General features: G+C 41.9%; 1 protein-coding gene across 2 annotated transcripts in view; it reads right to left on the bottom strand.

The window, feature by feature from the left end:
* The window catches only part of LOC106567461 (TOX high mobility group box family member 2), a 133,197-nt gene that overhangs the window by 70,555 nt on the left and 44,118 nt on the right, over nucleotides 1–18,524 (bottom strand). Inside the window, exon 2 of one of the 2 annotated variants that reach the window (XM_045693375.2) lies at nucleotides 7,065–7,160. The exons of the other annotated variant lie outside the window; for it this stretch is intronic. Within the exon in view, the coding sequence (XP_045549331.1) occupies nucleotides 7,065–7,160 (96 nt within the window). The remainder of the gene's footprint in view (nucleotides 1–7,064; nucleotides 7,161–18,524) is intronic. 2 annotated transcript variants of the gene reach the window in all.

Below are 18,524 nucleotides of genomic sequence, written 5' to 3'. Positions count from 1 at the left end.
ACACACACACGCACGCACACACACACGCACACACACACGCACACACACACGCACACACACACGCACACACACACACGCACACACACACGCACACACACAAGCCCATAAAGAGAGCAGCCTGTGGCCATGGCAACATGTGCTCTGTTGTCGTTAGATAAGGGGAAATAGGGCCTCTTCCTGGTTCTGACTGCTTGATCCCAACTACACAGACAGAGCTGCTGCAGCAGTGCTAGTTAACATCCACCACTAGTGCCTCACATCCACCTTTTGTTTTCACCCCCTCTACCACATAATTCATCTGCAGATGCAAATATGTCTTCATCTATACATAGTACACAGATCTATATTACAGATATGATCATCTCTACAGCTAGCAGTCCACACGAGCTAGACGGGTGAGTGTCAAACTCTGTGGCATTACACCTGAATGATTCCCACTACAATTGTTTATGAAATACTCCCTGTTTGCCAGTCTCATTAGCTTACCTTAGGGCCAAACTTCTCCCATTAAGCAAGGTAGGCCTAATGCTACAAAACACTTAAAGACAACAAGATTCAACTCTATAACAATAAATACAGAGAGTCAGAGAGAATATGTTCCATTGGTATTGTTATTTGGTCGAGGAATCAATGTAGTCCTAATTCATAGTAGAGTGCTATTATTATAATATATATATATATATATATATAATATTCTAATATGAAGAGCAAAAGAAGGATGGATTCAACTTTTGACAATCTATGGAGGCATGTTTTCACTGCAAATATGTATGGGTGGTAAAAAAGAAAATGGCAGCCAGCTGAGATGATTTTCATCCCTCCACTTTCTGTTGAAGTCAAACCACTAGAACACAGCCGAGTTTGAACAACAGAGAGATTGAAAGAGAGATTGAAGAGAAAGGCACTGTGGAATGGGGTTAGGTGGGGTGGTGCTTAATAAGGTCTTGTTTTCACTGAGAGAGCGTACAATAGAATAAGAATCTTGACGTCGATGCGATGCGATGCCCAATCTCCCAATCAAGCAATGCTCACAGGTCAATAGTTGAAAGATAGATTGAATCAGTTTTTAGCAGGGTCGTCATGCACCCCAAAAATCAGATATGGCACAAAGTACGTGTGGATGACTGGGGGGTGGTCCGAAGTGGGGCTAGCCCCCCCCCCCCCCCCGATCCAGAGAATTTAGCATTTTTCAAACACCAGAAACAGCTTTTTACTGCAATCTAGAGTCATAATCACTATGATTCATTTGGTGTAAAAAAATTTATATTTTTCTCCATATCTAAGCATACTTCTTGAGCTGTCCTCCTGACTTGTGGTTCTTTTTTAAAATAAAATATATATGCTTCTCTGCATCTCTGCTAAAATCTGGGTGAATTGAAAGGAATATGATTTTTACTCAGTGCATTTAATTATTGCTTGCTTTTCTACAGTCTACCAAACTTGCCAGCAGGCATGCCAGCTTAGATAGTTAGACAAGCTACCTACCATAATTTGATTGATAGCCTGAAATGGCTTATTGGTACATGTAGCTAGTTATGAGGATGGGAGATTGGGAACCTACAGTGCATTCAGAAAGTATTCAGACCCCTTGAGTTTTTCCAAATTTTGTTTTGTTACAGCATTATTCTAAAATGGAATAAATCTTTTTTTCCCTCATCAATCTACACACAATATCCCATAACGACAAAGCACATTTATCGAAAAAAAAGTATTCAGACTTTTTACTCAGTACTTTGTTGAAGCAACTTTGGCAGCAATTACAGCCTCAAGTTTTCTTGGGTATGGCGCTAAAAGCGTGGCACAACTGTATTTGGGGAGTTTCTCCCATTCTTCTCTGCAGATCCTCTCAAGCTCTGTCAGTTTTCAAGACTGGGCTCTGGCTGGGCCACTCAAAGATATTCAGAGACTTGTCCCAAAGCCACTCCTGCGTTGTCTTGGGTGTGTGCTTAGGGTCGTTGTCCTGTTGTAAGGTGAATCTTCACCCCAGTCTGAGGTCCTGAGCGCTCTGGAGTAGGTTTTCATCAAGGATCTCTCTGTACTTTGCTCCATTCATCTTTCCCTCAATCCTGACTAGTCTCCCAGTAAAACATCCCCACTGCATGATGCTGCCACCATCATGCTTCACAGTAGGGATGGTGCCAGGTTTCCTCCAGACGTGACACTTGGCTTTCAGGCCAAAGAGTTGAATCTTGGTTTCATCAGACCAGAGAATCTTGTTTCTCATGGTGTGAGAGTCTTCAGGTGCCTTTTGGCAAACTCCAAGTGGGCTGTCGTGCCTTTTACTGAGGAGAGGCTTCCGTCTGCCCACTGTACCATAAAGGCCTGATTGGTGGAGTCCTGCAGAGATGGTTGTCCTTCTGGAAGATTCTTCCATCTCCACAGAAGAACTCTGGAGCTCTGTCAGAGTGACCATCGGGTTCTTGGTCACCTCCCTGACCAAGGCCCTTCTTCCCCGATTGCTCAGTTTGGCCGGGCGGCCAGCTCTAGGAAGAGTCTTCGTGGTTCCAAACTTCTTCCATTTAAGAATGATGGAGGCCACTGTGTTCTTGGGCTCCTTCAATGCTGCAGAAATTCTTTGGTATCCTTCCCCAGATCTGTGCCTCGACACAAACCTGTCTCGTAGCTCTACAGACAATTCCTTTGACCTCATGGCTTGGGTTTTGCTCTGACATGCACAGTCAACTGTGGGACCTTATATAGACAGGCGTGCGCCTTTCCAAATCATGTCCAATCAATTGAATTTACCACAGCGGGACTCCAATCAAGTTGTAGAAACATCTCAAGGATGATCAATGGAAACAGGATGCACCTGAGCTCAATTTCGAGTCTCGTAGCAAAGGGGCTGAATACTTATGTAAATAAGGTATTTCTGTTTTTTATAACATTTATAAATGCATGTTTTTGCTTTGTCATTATGGGGTATCATGTGTAGATTGATGAGTAAATCCATTTTAGAATAAGGCTGTAATGTCATTTATTTGTGAAAAAGTTAAGGGGTCTGAATACTTTCCGAATGCACTGTATCTGGGCAAGCATGTATTTATTTTTAGCAGGACTAGTCTGAGAGGGCACGTGCTCCTGTTCCCCTTATAGGCATGACGCCTTTTTAGACACTCACCCATTTCGCCGCAATTTGATTTGGCCACAATGACCAATCTCAACCTTAACTTTCAACTCACTTGCAATGTAAAAATAATAATTTCACAATACTTACAGATAGAGTTTGGAGTTAACTCAACATGGCCTTTATTGTAGAACCAATGCCAAGACGATAGTAGAGCAACATACAGTATGCTCAAACACAGTACTAGAAAAGATTGAAGCATAAAGAAGAATCTAATTTAAAAACTACTGCCATAGTATAACAAAAAGTGTCATTGACCTGGTCTTTTGTATAACATGGTCTAGTCAGCCCACAATAGGGGATAGGAAATGTAAAATAGCTTCATAATAAATACTGTTTATACGCAGTGAGTCTTGGCCTATATGTTTATGTTTGCAAGTATCTCATGTGTGTGAGGGTGCATGCATCCGTGTGTGTGCCTCTTCATGAACTTGAGTATCTGTTGGTTTGACAGTGTGACGAGGATATGTGTGTACATCAGAGAAAGTGTGTGAGCATGTGAGTAAAAGAGCCCACATGTGTGTGTGCGCATGGGTACATGTATATAAAACTTGCTCACACCCCTGGAAAATGTGTACCACCCACACCGTCTTCCCCCATCCTCTCGCTGTGGCCTCTGACAGCCCACCTATTAACCCGTGTCTGAGGAAACACTTCCTTAGAAATGAACAGCATTGGATCAAATTAATGAGTAAAATACAATTAGCCAGCCACTTTAGAGGGAATATTAGGTGAAACTGTAAGCTCATATGATTTGGTTACAAAGCTAAGATTTGAAGTGGGCTTCTTTTTTTGCCTCTCCCTAAATAGCAGGAAACAGCAGATTGTGCAGTCAACTTTCCTGCCAGTTCTTGACATTTGCAACACCACTTATCGGAATACAACAGCCACTACTCTTAAACCTTTGGATGCCGTCTACCATAGAGCCCTTCACTTTATCACTGGTGACAGTTTAAATACACATCACTTCATCCTGTATCAAAAGGTTAGTCCTGTTGGTAACTTCATTACTCCCTCTTTGTTTACAAAGCTCTTCTGCACAAGCTTCCAACATACCTCACTTCGTTGTTGAAGTATAAAGACGTGAATCAATAAACACGTTCGCAGGGTTGTTTAACTCTTGAGGTTCCTCAGGACTTCCCCGAATTGGGTAGATATGCTTTAAGTTTTGATGTGCCCCACCGCTGGAACAATCTGTACAACTCGTTGAAATTGGATGTTCTGGTGCCGTTTAGGCAGTTTAGGGTATTGACTGAAGACCTGGTAGCTGAGATATGTTGATGTTTTCCTAGATTTATTTTTTTATTTTTTTGTATTTTAACTGTTGCTTGTATTCTAAAAATGTTTAAAGTGTAAAATGCAGGGCTCCCTTGTAAAAGCGACTGTGGTCTAAATGGGACTTCTTGTTGAAATAAAGGTAAAATAAAATTAAATATATTGTAGTGTAGGCTAACCTGTGCACTGGCAGAAACCTAACATGAGCATACATAGGGTAACAAGTGGAGAGGTAGACAAGAACTGAACACAGGCACAGAGACACGCGTACACACTTGCGCATGCACAGACAAACATGTACCCGCACACATACACACAAACACACACACAAACAAACAAAAGTTACACTACACGACCAAAAGTATGTGGACACTTGCACGTCAAACATCTCATTCCAAAATCATGGGAATTAATATGGAGTTGGTCCCCCCTTTGCTGCTATAACAGACTCCACTCTTCTGAAAAGTCTTTCCACTAGATGTTGGAACATTTCTGCGGGGATATGCTTCCATTCAGCCACAAGAGCATTAGTGAGGTCGGGCACTGATGTTGGACGATAAGGCCTGGCTCGCAGTCGGCGTTCCAATTCATCCCAAAGGTGTTCGATGGGGTGAGGTCAGGGCTCTGATCAGGCCAATCAAGTTCTTCCACAATGATTTCGACAAACCATTTCTGTATGGACCTCGCTTTGTGCACAGGGGCATTGTCATGCTGAAACTGTAAAGGGCCTTCCCCAAACTGTTGCCACAAAGTTGTAAGCACAGAATCGTCTAGAATGTCATTGTATACTGTAGCATTAAGGTTTCCCTTCACTAGTACTAAGGGGCCTAGCCTGAACCATGAAAAACAGCCCAAGACCATTTTTCCTCCTCCACCAAACTTTACAGTTGGAACTATGCATTGGAGCAGGTAGTGTTCTCCAGGCATCCTCCAAACTCAGATTCATCCGTCAGACTGCCAGATAGTGAAGCGTGATTCATCACTCCAGAGAACACATTTTCACTGCTTCAGAGCCCAAGGGCGGTGAGCTTTACACAACTCCAGCCGATGCTTGGCATTGTGCTTTGTGATCTTAGGGTGCTCGGCCATGGAAACCCATATCATATCCAGATGAACAGTTCTTGTGCTGACGTTGCTTCCAGAGGCAGTTTGGAACTCGGTAGTGAGTGTTGAAACCGAGGACAGATGATTTTTACGCACTACGCTCTTCAGCACACAGCAGTCCCGTTCTGTGAGCTTATGTGGCCTACCACTTCGCGGTTGAGCCGCTGTTGGTCCCAGACATTTCCACTTAACAATAACAGCACTTACAGTTGACCGGGGAAGCTCTAGCAGTGCAGAAATGTGACGAACTGACTTGTTGGAAAGGTGGCATCCTATGATGGTGCCACGTTGAAAGTCACAGAGCTCTTCAGTAAGGCCATTCTACTGCCAATGTCTGTCTATGGAGATTTCATGGCTGTGGGCTCGATTTTACAAACCTGTCAGCAATGGGTATGAAATAGCCGAATCCACTAATTTGAAGGGGTGTCCACATACTTTTGTATATATAGTTTATATCTACCTCACCCACAAACTACACCAAAGAGTATACTGTACTGTAGACACACACAAAGCCACACACGCATTAAAATGTAATGGCAAGGTGCAGCCGTGGAGCGGGGAGGGGAAGGAGTTTGTATATGTGTGTATGTGTGTGTGTGTGTGTGTGTGTGTGTGTGTGTGTGTGTGTGTGTCTGTGTGTGCGTGCGTGCGTGTGTGCATGAGTGTGTGTGTGCGCGTGCGTCTGCACGTGTGTGTGGGTGTGTATGTGGGGTTTCTCTGGCGGGGGAGAGGATGCAGAGCAGAACCCACTTTTAACTGAATCTGGTAAACAGCGATGGGGAGATAAAGGGCAGAGTGAATGTCACATTACCCCAGCCCTTTGCCTCTGCTCACCGCAACATCAGATAACGGCAGTGGAAGAAAAAAAAGTCTGGTTTCCTCTAGCATATAATTGGTTATCTTAATGCAATCTACTGCTCTCTTGCCTCCCTGCACCATATGAATGTATGAAAGAGAAAAGGAAAATAAAAAAAATGTTTAAAAAAAGTGCGGCTGAAGTTTTGACTGTTATGGCAGTGACAAAAATAAATCATTACCAGCAAAGGAAACGTATCAGTCTATTTACATCTCTGCCTCTTTTTTTCCCCCTGCATGGTTCCGTGTCAAAAGGTAGACTGTTGTGTTGCTGCCTTGTGTGACCTATTGAAGAGTGCAGTGTTGTTGATGTTTATTATGTGGGATTGGACGTTTGGAGAGACAGACTACCATGGAGAAAACACAAGGGATGGTTTCATTAACTACTAGACTATAGTCGCGCCTATTTAGAGACTGTGTGTGTGTGTGTGTGTGTGTGTGTGTGTGTGTGTGTGGTGTGTGTGTGTGTGTGTGTGTGTGTGTGTGTGTGTGTGTGTGTGTGTGTGTGTGTGTACCTTCCCTTCATACAAGTGCCTCTGGGTTTTCTTGTTGGCATGTCGGAGGACCACTAATGCGCTAATTCTCGACTCTAGAGAGTGTTAATTCGTGGCTCACAACCTTCAAGGGGCTCAGCACCGACCCATGGGGAACACCCTCTGGGGCTTTAGTATAGAGGAAGGTTATGGGGGCCTTAGCCATATCTCACCCCAGCAGTGGGCAGTCTTTTCCCAGCTGGGTTGGAGCCTGGGGGTGGGGTACCGTGGAGGAGCCGAATTCCTCGTTCACCCACACCGTACCGGGCCTGTGGTGAGAGAGACAGGAGGGAGAGAGAAAGAAAGAGTGAGAGAGACAGGAGAGAGAGAAGAGCAGGAGGGGAGAAAAGAAGAGGGAGGCCCTTTAGGAGTTACAAGCAGGGCATTTTCAAAAGGAAAATATCAATCCGCGTAATATACCTCCCCTCGCCACCCTTCCCTTCACATGCGTGCAGGGGGAGGGGTAATGACATGGGTCTCAAACAGTGGTTCCATACAGTGCAATGCTGCACGAGGAAGAATGGAGCTTAATGAGCTGACATTACCGGCCACTCCCCATGCCCCTCAACCCCCAAGAGAGAGTGGGGCTGAACACTGGCACAGAGCCAAGGCTCTGGAGACTAGTGGAGAACCATAGAGCTCTCAAGCCTCATAGTAGTGGCTGGCTGGCCTAAACTAGAGCAATCTATACGGCACTGGAGGCTGCTGAGGGGAGAACGGCTCATAATAATGGCCGGAACGGAGCAAATGGAATGGCATCAAACACCTGGAAACCATGTGTTTGATGTATTTGATACAATTCCACCTATTCCACTCCAGTCATTAACACAAGCCCATTGTCCCCAATTAAGGTGTCACCAACCTCCTGTGCTATTCGGGCTAGGATGAATGACAGGAAAGAGAGGTCACTGTGAATTGTAACCATTGAGGATTCATAATCAAATGTATACACACACACACAAAACACACACATGAGAACACACACTACACACTCACAGATGCACACATAAAGTATTCAGACCCCTTGATTTTTTCCACATTTTGTTACATTACAGCCTTATTCTAAAATGGATTAAATAAAAAAAATCCTCAGTAATCTACAATACCCCATAATGACAAAGCAAAAACATTTTGCAAATGCATTAAAAATGAAAAACAGAAATACCTTATTTACATAATTATTCAGATCCTTTACTATGAGACTCGAAATTGAGCTCAGGTGCATCCTGTTTCCATTGATCATTCTTGATATGTTTCTACAACCTGATTGGAGTCCACCTGTGATAAATTCAATAGATTGGACATGATTTGGAAAGGCACAGACCTGTCCATATAAGGTCCCACTATATAAGAACCCGATGGTAACTCTGACTAAGCTCCAGAGCTCCTCTATGGAGATGGGAGAACCTTCCAGAAGGACAACCATCTCTGTAGCACTCCACTGATCAGGCCTTTATGGTGGAGTGGCCAGACGGAAGACACTCCTCAGCAAAAGGCACGACAGCCTGCTTGGAGTTTGCCAAAAGGCACCTAAAGACTCTCAGAACATGAGAAACAAGATTCTCTGGTCTGATGAAACCAAGATTCAACTCTTTGGTCTGAAAGCCAAGCGTCACGTCTGGAGGAAACCTGGTACCATCCCTACAGTGAAGCATGGTGGTGGTAGCATCATGCTGTGGGGATATTTTTCAGTGGCAGGGACTGGGGGACTAGTCAGGCTTGAGGGAAAGATGAACGGAGCAAAGTACAGAGTGATCCTTGATGAAAACCTGCTCCAGAGCGCTCAGGACCTCAGACTGGAGTGAAGGTTCACCTTCCAACATTACAACCTTAAAACGTGTTGGGGCTAGGGGGCAGTATTTGCACGGCCGGATAAAAAACGTACCCGATTTAAACTGGTTACTACTCTTGCCCAGGAACGAGAATATGCATATAATTAGTAGATTTGGATAGAAAACACCCAAAAGTTTCTAAAACTGTTTTAATGGTGTCTGTGAGTATAACAGAACTCATATGGCAGGCCAAAACCTGAGAAGATTCCATACAGGAAGTGCCCTGTCTGACAATTTGTTATCCTTCTGTTGCATCTCTATCAAAAATACAGCATCTCTGCTGTAACGTGACATTTTCTAAGGCTTCCATTGTCTCTCAGAAGGCGCCAGAAAGTGGAATGAGATGTCTGCAGTCTCCGGGCGAAGTACAGCAGCTCTGTTTGTTACTGGTCAGGCTGGGGACAGTGACACTGGAGATGCGCGTTCATGTGAATTCTCCATGTTTTTCTTTCAGCCTTTGAATGAATACAACGTCGCCCGGTTGGAATATTATCGCTATTTTACGAGAAAAATAGCATAACAATTGATTTTAAACAGCGTTTGACATGCTTCGAAGTACGGTAATGTAATATTTTGAATTTTTTTGTCACGAAATGCGCTCGCGCGTCACCCTTCGGATTGTGACCTGAACGCACGAACAAAACGGAGCTATTTCAATATAACTATGGATTATTTCGAACCAAAACAACATTTGTTGTTGAAGTAGAAGTCCTGGGAGTGCATTCTGACGAAGAACAGCAAAGGTAATCCAATTTTTCTTATAGTAAATCTGAGTTTGGTGAGGGCCAAACTTGGTGGGTGTCAAATTAGCTAGCCGTGATGGCTGGGCTATGTACTCAGAATATTGCAAAATGTGCTTTCGCCGAAAAGCTATTTTAAAATCTGACACCGCGATTGCATAAAGGAGTTCTGTATCTATAATTCTTAAAATATTTGTTATGTATTTTGTGAACGTTAATCGTGAGTAATTTGGTAAATTCACCGGAAGTTTGCGGTGGGTATGCTAGTTCGGAACATCACATGCTAATGTAAAAAGCTGGTTTTTGATATAAATATGAACTTGTTTGAACAAAACATGCATGTATTGTATAACATAATGTCCTAGGAGTGTCATCTGATGAAGATCATCAAAGGTTAGTGCTGCATTTAGCTGTGGTTTTGGTTTTTGTGACATATATGCTTGCTTTGAAAATGGCTGTGTGATTATTTTTGGCAGGGTACTCTCCTTACATAATCTAATGTTTTGCTTTCGCTGTAAAGCCTTTTTGAAATCGGACAATGTGGTTAGATTAACGAGAGTCTTGTCTTTAAAATGGTGTAAAATAGTCATATGTTTGAGAAATTGAAGTTATAGCATTTATGAGGTATTTGTATTTCGCGCCACGCGATTCCACTGGTTGTTGACTAGGTGGGACTTGCCCAGGGAGGTTAAGCACACAGCCAAGACAACGCAGGAGTGACTTCGGGACATGTCCTTGAGTGGCCCAACCAGAGCCCGGACTTGAACTCGATCGAACATCTCTGGAGAGACCTAAAAATAGCTTCGCATCAACACTCCCCATCCAACCTGACAGAGCTTGAGAGGATCTGAAGAGAAGAATGAGACAAACTCCCCAAATACAGGTGTGCCATGCTTGTAGCATCATACCCGAAAAGAGTTGAGGCTGTAATTGCTGCCAAAGGTGCTTCAACAACGTACTGAGTAAAGTGTAAAAAAAATGTTATTGTTAATAAACAAGCAAAAATTACTAAAAACCTATTTTTGCTTTGTCATTATGGGGTATTGTGTGTAGATTGATGAGGGAAAAAAACGATTTAATCAATTTTAGAATAAGGCTATAACCTAACAAAATGTCAAGGGATCTGAATACTTTCCGAAGGCACTGTACAAGCACCACATTCACACATGCACACGTTTCAGAATGTATGCACGCCTCTGAGCACCACACTTAAAAACATCTACCAAGCCACACTGCCTTGCTGTACAGCAGTTAGGAACACAGCACGTGCAGCCGAGGTACACACACCCCCGAAACCAGGGCCTCAAAGCGTTGTGGTGTGGCTGTGGCCTATCACCTTGAAGGACATGACGAAATAACCAATCAGGCCATTGACAGCTCCCCTATTTCTCGTTTGTCACATGGTTTGTGGGTGAATAAAAAGTTAAATAAAGCCCCAGCAGCCTTTTATGTTGCATCACCGGAAGCTAGTATGAAGATGCCTCCCACACATGGGTAGCGGAGAGTAGGGTAAGTTGAGCAAAAGGTGTAAGTTGATCAAGCCTTGTTTCTAGGAAACCATACACAAAATGTATAATTTGACCAAATATTTAGGAAGAGGTCATCATTTCATGGAGTCTGTGAAGGAATAAACCACATAGAAAAAGTGGTAAGCAAGTCAGCTCCAAAAAACGTAGTTGAATTTACCCAGGGGTCCTTGCAATGCCATCAGGGGTACGCCAAATAAAAATGTGATTCACATTTTCAAACAGGCCACTTAGATTTTCCAATGGGCTATACATTTGGGTGATGTTTTTTTTGCACCTGAGTAGCCTCGTTTGACTGCCAAAAATAAAATTAAAACATCTAGTGTTCAGCGAAACAACAACACAGTGTCAAATTCAGGTAGCCTAGTCAAATAATTAACATCCAATCAGGTTATCCGTTACTCTCTCGTGGAAATTCCACTAACGGTCCATATGTAGCCAAACGTAGCTGCTGCTCATTCTGGTTGCTCGAAAATTGATAAATGGTTAAGAAAATGTAAGGCCCGCGTCCATAGAGACACATACCAGCTCCACTGGTAGTACCAGTGGTACTACACCTGCACCTGTTGACGACACAAGTTGCTCTGCTTCCACGAGCACATCCAATGCTAGCATCAGTAATTCTACATTTGTTGCTAGCCCAACTAGCATGGACACTGACAGTTGTGAATCTGATGCAGCCGAAGAGCTACTGCCCCATTACCTGGGAAAGCACGGAACAACAGACAGGGACGTTGGTCCATCGAAGAGGCGCAAATGTGATGAGAACTACATTGATTTGGGATTCAATTATATTGGGAGTAGTGCCTTTCCTCAGCCACAGTGTGTTATACGTGCAAAAGTACGATCTCACAACTCGATAAAACCTTCACTCTTAGGCAGACATTTAGAAATGAAACATGCTAATTTGAAAAATAAGCCACAGGAGTTTTTGGATCGAGAATTAAGACGACTTTCGAGTAGTAAGACGTATAAAAGCAACAGATACCATTTATAAGAAGGGGCTAGAAGCATCTTATATGGTGAGCTACCAAGTGGTTAGGACAGGCAAGCCCCATACTATTGTGGAGGACTTAATTCTTCCTGCTGCCGCGGATATGGCTGGGACAAAGCTGGGGGGGAAAGGCCAAAAAAACTATACAGACATTGCCTTCATCAAACAACACTGTTTCACGACGCATCAGTGATATGGCAGGAGATGTTTTGAATCAATTACTGCTTCGCATACAAGCCAGTGAATTCTATGTGTTACAGCTGGATAAGTCAACAGACATGGCGGGACTGGCACAGCTCCTGGAAAATGTCCGTTACGTTTATGGGGGGTCAATTATGGAAGACATCCTCTTCTGAAAACCATTGGAAACCAGGACAACAGGAGATGATATCAAATGGACTTTGGTGGTCAAGATGTTTTGGTATCTGTACTGATGGCTCAAAAGCCATCAAACTCTCGTGTATTTTCTGCATTATGCAATGATATGGGCAGTGACCATGTACAACATACAGAAGTGCGCTGGTTATCAAGGGGCAAAGTATTGAGACGTTTTTTTTTTAATTTAGAGACGAGCTTAAAGTTTTCTTTACTGACCATCATTTTCACTTGTCTGACCACTTGCATGATGACGAGTTTCTCAAACGACTGGCCTATCTGGGTGATGTTTTTTCTCGCCTGAAAGATCTGAATCTAGGATTACAGGGACTCTCCGCAACTATATTCAATCTGCGGGACAAAATTGAGGCTATGATTAAGAAGTTGGAGCTCTTCTCTGTCTGCATTTCCATCATTGTATGATTTTTTGTGTGCAAATGAACTCAAGCTTACGGACAATGTCAAATGTGATATAGCAAATCACCTGAGTGAGCTGGGTGCGCAATTACGCAGGTACACACACAACTGGATTCGTTATCCCTTTAATGCCCTGCCTCCAGTCCACTTACCAATATCTGAACAAGAGAGCCTCATCAAAATTGCAACGAGCGGTTCTGTGAAATTTGAATTTAATCAGAAGCCACTGCCAGATTTCTGGATAGGGCTGCGAGTATCCTGCCTTGGAAAATCGCACTGTTAAGACACTCATGCCCTTTGCAACCACGTACCTATGTGAGAGTGGATTCTCAGCCCTCACTAGCATGAAAACTAAATACAGGCACAGACTGTGTGTGGAAAATTATTTAAAAGACTGAGTCTCCTCCAATACAACCCAACATTGCAGAGTTATGTGCATCCTTTCAAGCACACCCTTCTGGTTAACCTGTGGTGAGTTATTCACAATTTTTGATGAACAAATAAGGTTTTATATGTAAGATGGCTAAACAAAGAGCAAAATTATTGATTATTATTTGTGCCCTGGTCCTATATGAGCTTTTTGTCACTTCCCACGAGCCGGGTTGTGACAAAACCTCACACTCATTTCTTTGTTTAATACATTTTGCGTAGAGTGTGTGTGTGTGGCAGGCTTACAATGATGACAAAAAACAACATTTGAGAGTGCGCTGACCCTGGTGCTAGAGGGGGTACGCAGCTGGAGGTTGAATGTTTGAAGGGGTACGGGACTATAAAAGTTTGGGAACCACTGTTTGAGGTTTCATGATGCTTGTATCTAAACCAAAGTAGATCATTTTAAGATTGTTCTATACATCAGTTGGGGTTTCAATAAGCTTCAATAAGAGGTCCTAAAACTAGCATGAAAGTGCATCTTTGTCGCTGTGTGGGCTAATATAATAAAAATGTTAGCCTTGGTGTAAGTTGAGCAAATGGCTGAGCCAATGACAAGTTGAGCAAATTGTTGCGTTTTCTTCCCAGACATAATTCAAGGCATTATCACTGGGATATTGGGTAACAACAGGGCCGGGCATTAAAAATGTTTTTAAAAAGTGAAAAGTGTTTGTTAGGTTTTAAGCCTGTGTTAAAACGTGCTTAAAATAATTAAAACACAAAAAAGCTCATGTGATTGTGTTCAATTGTGTTTTGGAAATAAAGATATACATGGATTGAAAAAGGTAGCAGTAATATTTAATTCAGTACAGAAATGTGTAGGTGGCTTAACATACCTTGTCCCAAGGCTCAACGTACCTCATACCCAGGGTAAGTTGTGCCAAGAGACCACTTTTATCGGACAAGCTATGTTTTCAAAACTGTAATGTTTACATGAATTCTGATTATTTCCAGGGATGCACAACATCCTGAAATATATAGAAAGAATACTATTGTTAGAAAGAATACTATTGAAAGAATACTATTGTTCCCTTGATGGAGTGATGCTGAATGTAAAAATGGCTCAACTTACCCCACTCTCCCCAAAGTACGGTGGTGAGAGAAAGAGAGAATGAGAGTGAATGAGAGAGAATACAGAAAAAGAACAAGACGTAAAGCAAGGTTAAACTGTCATAAAACTTAAATGGGTTCGCAAACAGATGAGAAATGAGCCTGGTGCTAGCTACTGTAAGCAAACTACATTTGAAGACCCTACCTATGTTAAAAAAATAACAGAAAAAAGACCCTGCTTCCCTCAGCGTTGGCACAGGGCAGATGTGTTTGTTTGCCAGTGAGACTTCCCCTCGGAGAGCTGGCGCATGTAAGCCCTGGCTACTCATCTACCAGCCTGTCGCCAGTCTGGCTTAATGAGGAGCTCCATTACCCCCCTATTGGGAGAACAAGTGGATCCATCCAACCCCACTGATATGGAGATATGTCTAAGGCTCGGTGGTCACAACCACAAGATGCTACTCACTTGGGGATGTGGGGGTGCTGTGGGCATGGTTCTGTATTTCCTCATGATTATTTCTCAATCTAATGCTACTGTGTGTGTTTGTTGGTCGACAGGCAGCTTCTATTTTGACCTGTAGGTAATGTCAACTTCATGGCAAACATGTTGATGATTCAAAACTAGAAAGAATGGAAAAGTTAAGAAATTGAGGACAAATGATTAGGTAGGTAGTTCACAAAGCGTTCTTGTGCACAAATAACAAGACAGTGGTGCTCAATGTATTTTCCTTTAGACATTCTCCTTGCCATAGCCTATGGCCCCAAATGGAAATTACATTTTTAAGAACCTCTGCAAATACAATTCTTTAAACATTTGAAGAAGGTTTTACCTTGCAATGTTTGTGTCATACGGTTATTTGAAAATTATTCTGTGTAATTAGAAATGTAAAAAGCAGAGAAGATAAAGGATATACCAAGCTATCTGCCGTACGGGAAAATACGTGACAGAGGGAAACATCTAATTTTATCAATTTGAAACAATGTGGAGCTGAATGGTTAGTTATTAAGGCCAATAGCAAATCTGTCAAGTGAATAATTTGTCAGAGGGTTGTACATTTTTAATACTCCTAACTGGAAAGCCCTAGGAACACTAACTTTATAAAATAATAAGAGGCTAATTTCACCTTGGTGCTACACTATCCAAGCAGTTCTATTATTTACAGTTAATGAATATTGCCTCGGGCCACATTTGTTTTTTAAATATCAAAGATTCCACTGAGACAGTGAATTATCTCTGTAAAATACCCGCTGAAGCAAATATGAGGAGATGTTCGATTTCCTCTAATTTCTTTTCTATACCAGACCTGGCTACATATACGATTGGAAATCGTTTAAAATATGTTATCTGTGTGTGATTGAGCTTGTCTGGCTTAATTGACCAACAAAAAATTCCCAATGACCATAAGAACTTCAACCAGAGAGGAATTCAGCTCATGGACCAATGAAGTGAATGATGTCTTACAGGATACTTGCCTTTGGGGACTCTGCTGCTCTCTTCACCAACATTTTTGTAATATGTCTGCAATGTGACATACTGTATATTTAACATGGCATAATAGTGAGTGACATAAAGTTTGTTGGGGCATGGACTCTACAAGGTGTCGAAAGCGTTTCACATGGATGCTGGCCAATGTTGACTCCAATGCTTCCCACAGTTCTGTCAAGTTGGCTGGATGTCCTTTGGGTGGTGGACCATTCTTGATACACACGGGAAACTGTTGAGTGTAAATGCTCAGGCAGGACAGAATTATAGTCCAATTCACACACCTATCAATATAACGCCTTGTCATCCCTACTGCCTCTGATCTGGTGGACTCACTACACACAAATAATGTTTGTAAATTATTTCTGAGTGTTGGAGTGTGCCCCCGTCTGTCTGTAAATAAAAAAATATATAAAGAAATACTGCCGTCTGGTTTGCTTAATATAAGGAATTTGATGTATAGCATTTACTTTAACTTTGTACTTTTACTCAAGTATGACAATGTAGTACTTTCTCAACCACTGTACTTAAGTACATTTAAAAGCAGATACTTTTACAATTTTACTGAAGTAGTATTTTATTGGCTGACATTTACTTTTACTTGAGTAATTTTCTATTAAGGTATGACAAGTGTGACCATTCAGCACTTTCTCCATCACTGGTTGTCTTTGCTCTATGTCATTTTAAATCACATATAATTAATAATTAGATTGTTCTCTAAAATATTATAACCTTATACTTGTACTTGACAGTGTTGATGAAATAAAAACATGAATTTGTTGTGACCGTTGCGAGTTTAGACTGCACTGCTCTTGGTTGTATCTCTTCCATATTTGGTGTTCGGAGGTGGTACCATTTGAAGGTGTTTCCATGGATTGGACCAATCAAAATCAACTTGATACCATCTTCATTTTCATCTCCAGATCCTTGGCTTTCATTGGCTATATTGGCAATCAATCTACGTTGTAAAGAGCCGTTTCTGGTGATTTAAAGGGAAAGAATCAAAAACAAACAATGAAAACAAGAATATATTCTCTATGTGGAGGGTGGGATATTGAAATTCAGTCTGTTAGCTTTGTAAATAGTTCCCATTTTTTGTTGTTTTTGTATTTAGCAGATTTCATTTCGAAAAAGCCCATGTTTTCACTCACGAACCTGCAGCGACTGGTTAGCTTGTCAGTTGACGTTCAAAGCTGCTTATTTATAAAACCCTCTTAGGCCTCACTCCCCCCTATCTGACATATCTACTGCAGCCCTCATCCTCCACATACAACACCCATTCTGCCAGTCACATTCTGTTCAAGGTCCCCAAAGCACACACATCCCTGGGTCGCTCCTCTTTTCAGTTCGCTGCAGCTAGCGACTGGAACGAGCTGCAACAAACACTCAAACTGGACAGTTTTATCTCAATCTCTTCATTCAAAGACTCAATCATGGACACTCTTACTGACAGTTGTGGCTGCTTTGTGTGATGTATTGTTGTCTCTACCTTCTTGACCTTTGTGCTGTTGACTGTGCCCAATAATGTTTGTACCATGTTTTGTGCTGCTACCATGTTGTGTTGCTACCATGTTGTTGTTGTCATGTGTTGCTGCCTTGCTATGTTGTTGTCTTAGGTCTCTCTTTTTGTAGTGTTGTGTTGTCTCTCTTGTTGTGATGTGTGTTTTGTTCTATATTGATATTGATATTGTATTTTTTTTTTATCACAGGCCCCCGTCCCGCTGGAGGCCATTTGCCTTTTGGTAGGCCGTCATTGTAAATAAGAATTTGTTCTTAACTGATTCGCCTAGTTAAATAAAGGTTAAATACAATAAAAAAAATTATATTGCGCCATGCCATTCTGCCGCGGTGAGCACTTTTGATCATGTCTGTGATGAGTCATGCGTTTTGGACTATTTTTCTGACCTAATTCTCTATTGAACGGACCTATAAACCTTGAATCAATTAATAATTTTATGGGTGAACATCCTATATCGTATTGTGAGGTCCCTGGCAATTCCCACCCTACAATAATCCCTTATAACTGTATCAAATGTCCGTGGGGCTATATCCTGATAAGTCGCATACAATATTACAAACACAAACACATTGAATGCAATGGACCAGTAAGGCCTTGTTCATTGAAAAACAGGGATAGTGTTTAAGTGCAAGTCCATGTAGTGTCCACTTATGTAGTATATAAGACTACAGAATGATACTATATCCAGTATATCATTTGAGTAAGTGCAAAGAGCTTTTCCCATATGTTGCCTTGGAGTCTATAGGGGATAACTGACACAAGTGACTGATGTGTGGGCATCCTTTTTTACATTTAGAATTAAAAGATACTAAGTACAGATACATAGATACAGAAAATGTTCTAGAAGTATCATCATCACTGTCAAATAACATTTAAAAAGGAGCATTAATTTGTCTAGGATATGTGGGTATCCTTTTTTATACCCTGTTTGAATTAAAAGTAGTAACATTTAATGTAGCCACGAAAGTTCAGTCATTAAGGCTGGACTGAATGGATCGTCACTTAATTTATCTAGTAAATTCTGTAATTCACACCACTTCCTATCGCCCTCATCAGCATAGCAGGTATTTAAAAGATAGTGTCTATAATGTTACCTCATTAGCATAGCAGATATCCGTGGTAGTGGTTATAATGGGACCTCATAAGCATAGCAGGTATTGATATGGGAGTGGCCACGTTACCCCCTCAGCATAGCAGGTATTTACATTGAGTATACAAAACATTAAGAACTCTTTCCATGACATAGACTGACCAGCTGAATCCAGTTG

This window comes from Salmo salar, chromosome 13 (genome assembly GCF_965601325.2).
Source record: "Salmo salar chromosome 13, fSalSal1, whole genome shotgun sequence".
Lineage (NCBI taxonomy): Eukaryota > Metazoa > Chordata > Actinopteri > Salmoniformes > Salmonidae > Salmo > Salmo salar.
The sequence above is the reverse complement of the archived record's forward strand: the minus strand, read 5'-3'. Positions and strand labels throughout refer to the sequence as shown.